Source organism: Stegastes partitus, unplaced genomic scaffold (genome assembly GCF_000690725.1).
Source record: "Stegastes partitus isolate 25-593 unplaced genomic scaffold, Stegastes_partitus-1.0.2 Scaffold2521, whole genome shotgun sequence".
Taxonomy (NCBI): domain Eukaryota; kingdom Metazoa; phylum Chordata; class Actinopteri; family Pomacentridae; genus Stegastes; species Stegastes partitus.
In genome coordinates, this window is record NW_007580252.1 from 11,781 (window position 1) to 19,009 (window position 7,229).

General features: G+C 40.3%; 2 protein-coding genes across 4 annotated transcripts in view; both read left to right on the plus strand.

The window, feature by feature from the left end:
- Window positions 1–166, plus strand: part of LOC103375259 (protein OSCP1-like) — an 8,659-nt gene extending 8,493 nt beyond the window's left edge. Inside the window, exon 11 of the mRNA XM_008305481.1 lies at window positions 38–166. Within this exon, the coding sequence (XP_008303703.1) occupies window positions 38–166 (129 nt within the window). The remainder of the gene's footprint in view (window positions 1–37) is intronic.
- A 3,444-nt stretch (window positions 167–3,610) lies between these two features.
- Window positions 3,611–5,793, plus strand: lsm10 (LSM10, U7 small nuclear RNA associated). Of its 3 annotated transcripts, none has more exons than XM_008305483.1 (2): window positions 3,611–3,678; window positions 4,684–5,793. In XM_008305483.1, the coding sequence occupies exon 2, from the start codon at window positions 4,709–4,711 to the stop codon at window positions 5,120–5,122; it is 414 nt and encodes a 137-aa protein (XP_008303705.1). In that variant the 5' UTR covers window positions 3,611–3,678; window positions 4,684–4,708; the 3' UTR covers window positions 5,123–5,793. The 3 variants fall into 3 exon arrangements, with proteins under 3 accessions (XP_008303705.1, XP_008303706.1, XP_008303704.1); XM_008305484.1 differs by having other exon boundaries at window positions 3,616–3,683; window positions 4,686–5,793; XM_008305482.1 differs by having other exon boundaries at window positions 3,630–3,729; window positions 4,686–5,793.
- Window positions 5,794–7,229: the final 1,436 nt, after the last annotated feature.

Sequence of the window (7,229 nt, forward strand, 5' to 3'; positions counted from 1 at the left end):
TATGTGAATGCAGAAACCATGTCTGGGTTTGTTTCAGGATGAGCAGGCGGCAACTGAACTGGCTCGAATCGCTGGACAGTTTGCAGAAGAAGACGAAGAAGAGAAACCTGAAAACCACAGCAGCAGCAAAGGAGACGACCTGCTGGCCATGATGGACGGCCTCTGACTCCGTCTTCTGCTCCGCTGGTTCATTTTGAGTCACAGTCACTGAAGTCAGTGATGACACGACGAGATGAAGGTTCAGTGAGATGTGTTGTGTTATTTAAGGCCTGAAGGTCGGATAACCTCAGCTTCATGTCATCTCACTGTGAGCTTCTGTTCAGTCTCAAATATGCAGTTTTCAATGTTTACTCATATCTTAAGTCAAATAGAGCAACAGATAAATATACAAACATGTACACATCAGAGAAAACTAGTGTTCTATGTTTGAAAAGCACCATGACCAGACCTGCTGTGTTTGAGCCACTCAGTTCTACGTAACCACGTTATTTAGTAAACCAGGAATTTTTATGTTGCTGCTGGTTTATGTTTTTAAATGCTTTAATATTAAATCAGCAATAACTCTCAGCAGGATGCAGGGAAGCTATTTATTTTTCCTGTTATTCAGCTTCATACATCCAAGTATTTTGGGGGAAACGTCGTCTTTATTTAAAACAGATGTAATAAATAAAATAACAATAATTTTAAAATGCAGCCAACAAACTGCTGAAGTCAATTTGATCGATTTATCTATCAACAGAAAATCAATATGTAGCTGTTTCGATCATTAAATTATTGTTTTTCTCATGTTTGTGGGAAAAAAAGTCAAAAAACACGATGTTTGCAGCTTCTTGAAAATGAAGATTTGATCCTTCATCAGACGTGATGGTAAACTGAACTGATTTGGGTTTTGCAAATAAAAACGAGACATTTCAAGACATCACTTTGGATTGTGGGAAAGATTTTTTTCTTTTCTTACAATTTATTGACATTTAGGAATCAAAACAGTTCAATGACTAAAGAAAAAGTTCATGTACAGAATAATGGTAATAATAATAATAACTGGTGTTTGCAGCCATATGTAAAGATCAGGAATGATTTTCAAGACAGTATTTACTTTTCTGTTATACAGTGAACAAGTAAATATGAGGGATAAATGATCGGATTTCCCACATTTTTAAAGAATGACAATATATTATTAAAACACATTCTCAATGGCAAATATATTTGAACTTTGAGCTGCAACTCTTGTACTAATGGTGCTAAAAAAATAAAGTTTTATATTACTCTGATGCATGACAAATATTTTATTTATCTCTCGTCCGTATTAAAGAATTTGGATGTTCTACGTATTGCTGTTATTTTATGTGATTGGTTTTGTCTTATGTATTTCTTTAAATTATTTTAAGTCTGTTATATATTTTGCAGCCACTGTGTTCTGTGTGTTGCTGTTTTCACTGCGACGCTGCTGTACGAGAGATTTTGTAAAATTTTGAGATACTTTTCTGTATCATTCACACCGATAACAGATGTTAACAGCTGGAGGGATTCATACGCAGTGGAAACATGTTTTTGGCCTCTGCAGCATTCAGGAAGATTAGAAATAGATCGTTGTGTTTAAGGGAAATCCTACCTGAAGCAGGACAAGTTTATTTTGTGCTGCAGCCTGCAGATGGCGCCGTAGTCTTTGTCTTAAGGAAACTAAACACTGTGTCGGTTCTCTTGTTTGGTATGAATATAGCCTGTTGCAAACTGCGCTACACAAGAAATAGAATTGAATTGTTTATTGCATATATTGTACATATTGTAGAGACATTATTTTTATACAAAAAAAAAAAACAATGAAACTCATAAAATCATGAAACATGGATTTTTGTCAACAACATCTTTTTGTATGTCACCAAATACTCTGGTATCTTTATGGATTTTGTAGCTCTGGGTCTTCCTCAGTGTTAGGAATACATTATCCCAAAATACTTGTTTTTTTTTTTCCACATGTGCAAAATATGTGGGAGTGATTAGCATCCATGGTCCACACTGTCTCCACTTTTAAAATAAGGTGTAAAAAAGAAGTGATGTTCCCCCACACAGAATCCTCCTCTGTTAGCTCCATGTTTAGCTCTTTTCCCTGTTTTGCTTTAATATACCTGAAATTCTGACCTGTTTATGAAGAACCCGGTGTCATTTAGAGAGAGTTTTAGTATTTATCTAATTGTCTAATTCAATCAGAATATTCATCACTGTGATAATCTCTTCAGATGTTTATTTTTATTACTCTCTTGAATTCTCCCTCCTGAGTTAATGTGCGTAACGCTGTCATGACAAGTCCCATCTTTGAACACAAATTTGCTCCTTATTTTTTTCAAATATGATCCTCCAGCTGCAGTGTGTCAGACAGAAAAGCCCTGCAGAGGATAGTTAGAGGAGCTGAGAGGGTCATCGGAGTTTCCCCTCCCCCCTCTGTCCAAGAACTTTTCCAGAGCGGCTGCAGGAGCAGGACCCTGAACATTGTCAGGGACTCCTCACAGCCTCTCCAGAAACTGTTTGAACTGCTGCCATCAGCAAACGTTTCCGGAGCGTTACAGGAAGAACCTCCAGACTGATCAACAGCTTCATGCCACCAGCTGTCAGAATGCTGAACTGCTGATCCAGATATGCAAACACTTCTTTATTTAAATTGCTTTAAATGATTGGATCCTGAAGAAACACTCTCTCATCTTGCCTGTACTACTGTGTATGAACAGCAACATGACAACAAACTGGATTCGACTTGGTTTGATCCGATCCAGCTAATCCTGCCACTGACCAAATTTGAAGTACAGGAGAAAAAATAAACATTAAAAAACAAAAATAAAATAGAACGTCCACACATTATTTCAGAAAGATCTGTTAATTTAAAATAACCTGAGAAAATCCCTCACTGGAAAAAGCCTCATATTAACCAACTAAACTGACATTGTTTAGGAAATTCTCTCATGTAAACTCACTTTGGTCTGATATTGCTGATTTTATATTTTTCTCTTTGAACATGTGCAGTCATGCCCATTATGTAAATAAGTTCAAGCACTACATTATCATTAATTAGGATTTTGGCTACCTTTCATACTCACGGAACCAAATATAATTAGTCTAGTACTTGCTTTGGGACTTAAAAAAGGAAAGAAAAAAAAAAGTACATGCAAACAACTACATCCTGTGAAATTTGGCAGTGACATGTCCAAGTCCATTAAAATATCAAATTTTTCGCCAGACCTGATGTGCGTGGCGAGCATGTTTAGGCCCTCAAAAACGCATTTCAAAAGTCGGTAAAATAATAATAATAATCACAAGGGTTTCAATAACGTCCTTGCACTGGTGTGCTCGGACCCTAATTAAGGCTAAAACCCTACAAAATCCCATAAAATATAATTTTATCTGAAATACTACCTTAACTATGACAGTAAAGACCCTACAATAGTATGAATGTGTATTTATTTGTAGTTCTATATATACGTATTTTTTATGTCTGTATTTCAGCTCAGTTTTTCACTCTTCGCTGTTCTATTTTACTTTGTATTGTAACTGTCACTGGTTTTAATAAAGTTGCGGGAAAAAAACGAGAGGTAGAGGGAAACGTCATCAGGCTGCTGCGCATGCGTCGTCGCGATGCGGGAAAACCAACTTGTTGACATCTGAGCGGTTGTTCTGCTGCTGCTGCAGCTGATGTTTGCTGAGAGATTCTGACATGAAATAACTTTTAAACGGATTCAGGTGAACGTTATAAACTACTTTTAGGACTAAGCGTGTAGTTTGAGCTTTCTTCAGGCTGCGTCGCTCCTTGTTTAGCCGCTGCTAAAGCTAACGCTGCAGTTTGCTACTTCAGAGTTAGCAGACACCGACAGGAAGAACCAGACCTGGGAAGTTTTCTGCCTCATAGTTACTTCGCTCAAGTTAGTCTTTGTGGAAAGATGCATAAATTGTATTAGCTGTGTTCTCTGTAGTATTCCCCATGTTAATGCTGAGTATGTTTGCGTGTACAGTCTTCATGTTTGGGCTAATTTTACAGCTACATGTACTACGTCTACAGTCACACAGACAGCAGCTCTAACAAGATGTTTGGATTAATGCAGTGACTGCTTTTTAAAAATCAGTAATAATAAGTGTAGATATATGTGTAGTAGATATGTTTGTTTCTAAGTTCCAGTTTGTGGGTCAGTCAGATCAGACAGAATTCAATTAAATGTGTTTCTGGTTTGTCTTCAGAATCTGTTCAGAGTTATTAATTTAAGTTCTGTAAAATGTTTTGGTTGAACCTTGACAAACCTATGTGTTTTCAGACCTGGGGATTTTTGTATTTTTACCCTCATATCAATGGAAGACATTTCAAGGGTTTAATATCTCCAGTAATAGAACCCCTACAGCACACATGTTGCTGAGCTTCAGCATGAAGACAGCAGAGAAACAGCTGCACATATATTAACATGTAGACCTCTGCACACGCCAGTTTTTATGCTCCTACCAATGAGTCCATATCACTAATATGTCAAAATATCTTGAAACTGGAACCTTGTCTTGTCATACTTGCAACACATCAGATTCTGCTGATGTCAGACGTTGGTAGTCGGACCGTTCTGTGCTACAGACCAACAAAGACCAACAAGCTGTAAACATTCACAATCAACATAACGCACATTAAATAATAATGATAATGTTCTGCCTACCTGCAGGCCACCTCCTGACATCAGTGTCGATGGAGTCTGAGGGGGCGGAATCTTCGGCGTCAGGCCCGGCGCCGGTCGAAGTGTTCAGCTCGATCCGTGAGCGGACCATCGCGGAGAACAGCATGGTGATCCTGCTGCAGGGCCTGCAGGGGGAAGTGACCACCGTGGACCTGAGGAACGAGAGCACGGCTCGGGGACGCGTGGTCAGCGTGGACGCCTTCATGAATGTACGTTTGGCGGATGTCCTGTACCGGGACCGGCGGGGCCAGCTGACCCAGCTGCAGGACCTGTTCGTCACCGGCAGGAACGTCCGCTACGTCCACATCCCTGACCACATGGACATCATGAAGACCATACAGAACCAGCTCGCCAAGATCCACCGTGTCCGCAACTTCGCCAGTGAAGGGGGAGGCAGGAAAGAGTACGCAAAGAAAACTAAATAAGTTCTTGGTTTAATAAAAGGACACAGACTCACCTGGATGAGGCCAGTGGAGGATTCAGACGAACCCCAAAATACTTGGAGGCAATAAGTCTTTTGAGTTTTGTTTCCCTCAGATTTGAAGACAGCCTGAGACATGTCCTCTGGGGATGTTTTCAGTGAACACTTTGAACTATTAAAGGTTCTGAAAATCCTTCGAAGGAAAGATCTGAGTTTTTGTTTGAACTTGTCACAACCTGACGAGGAATCACACGGTGGCACTGATTCCATTTAAGCGGTCACAGACTGAAGAAGTTGGAAATATGAGCTGAACTGATTCTATAAATTGAGGCGGATACCAGCAACGATATTTAAGTTCAGAAAAATGTGCTGACTGATACTATTTTTTGTATTTTAGTTTTTCTGCATGAACACATGAACTGAGATAGAAGCAAAAACTTCCATTTAAAAGCTGGAACAAGAGCGTATTTGGTATTTTTTCTTGTAACATGACTAATTAGTTATCCAGGTACCTGCAGATTAATGAGCTGGTTAATTTTTTCACCTCAAGACAAACATTTGTGACGATCCTTTAAACGAACAAGTTGTGACCGAGTTATTTACTGAGCAGGATGACTCACAGCTGAGGAATAAACTTCTGTGTTTTCTCTTGGACAAACTGAACCAAACCTCAAATGTGTCGTTTTCATTTCTTGTTCTTGGCAAATTCACTTAGACGTGAACGAATCTGCAATAAGCTTCATTTGGGCTGGACTTGGGGAGCACTGGGTCGTTGTGGTTTATCGGTACTTTTTTCACTTCAGTCTTCACTTCCAGAGAAAAGAACTTTGTTTGAAATAAACTACATTAAACGCTTCATGACTGAGCAGGAGCAACAAAGATGTGCACATCTGATAAACATCTGTGCTTCATTTCTTTCTCCTTCTGAGCTGCATTCGCTCCACGAGTTCGTTCAAACCTGATCACTAATATTTTCCAACATGATCTCACAAAACAACAACTTGCAGCTGCATATTAATTCCGTTTTATGACTGTCATAACTATCATATCATAAACTGTTGGTTGAAGGCTTCTGCGGTCAGCCTAAATCATCTTATCTGAATGTACAGGAAGGTAGAATGCAGCTCGGTGTGAGGAGGACCTGTGAAGTGCAGCATCATACCTTGAACTCAGCGTTTTCTGCACTGAACTCAGTGTTTGAGCTCCAGTGGCTCCGTCCCTGAACTCGCCTTCTGCTGGAGACGCCTTCATTCTGGAGATGTTCTGCCAGATAGAACCTCGTGAAAAGAAATCTTCTCCTTCTGCTGTTCTGAGATGTGCGGTTCACGACTTTCAGCCACGGTGATGACAAGCTCAGCAGGACTGAATGTTACATTTCCTGCATTTTTGGCCGGCGTCGGCGGTTTGTTTTCACTGCGGGGAGGAAGTGAGTAACTCAGTCTTCAGTCCCAGAGAGCTTCTTGTGATATCAGGGAAGTTTCCCCCGGTGCTCTCAGGAATGTTAAGTGGGTCTGAGGTCAGGTGACTGTGCAGGAGAGTCCACGACAGCATTCTTAGTCCTCAAATCAAAGCTTTGGCTCTTTGTCCTGCTGCAGAATGAATCTTCTCCACAAAGATGCAAACCTGCATCACTGGGCTCCGAGAAAACTTCAGTCCAGCCGTGATCTGACGCTGAGAAACTCCTCTTTGCACAGAACAACACTTTCACTGATGCCACAACGTCTTTGCACATCTCAACACAAACTTAATGAACAATCAACAGATGAACAACAGCTGCAGGCAGATTTAGTCAAACAAACCTCTAATGAGTCGATTCAATCCACCTGAGTTTCGACTGAAAGCTGCTTCAGTGGAAGAACAACAAATCAGAGTTCATGCAGATGCTGGTCAACGGCACCGATACGCCGTAACAGGACGACAGAATCTGAAACATTCCTTTATTTTACAGAAGTCATTCCATCACAAATCAACCACTTCCTTCCCTCAGACCTCCTCAGAATCAGCTGGTTCTGGTTCTGCAGCACCTTTATCCACTGACCAGAGTTCTACCTTCAGACTGTGAATGTTCCAGAGGTCCAGGTCCTTGAAGTCCACAGAGGAGGGTCCAGATT

Bases quoted from the DNA above. Each gene is read 5' to 3' on its own strand.
- lsm10 (XM_008305483.1), top strand. From the start codon at position 4,709: ATGGAGTCTGAGGGGGCGGAATCTTCGGCGTCAGGCCCGGCGCCGGTC.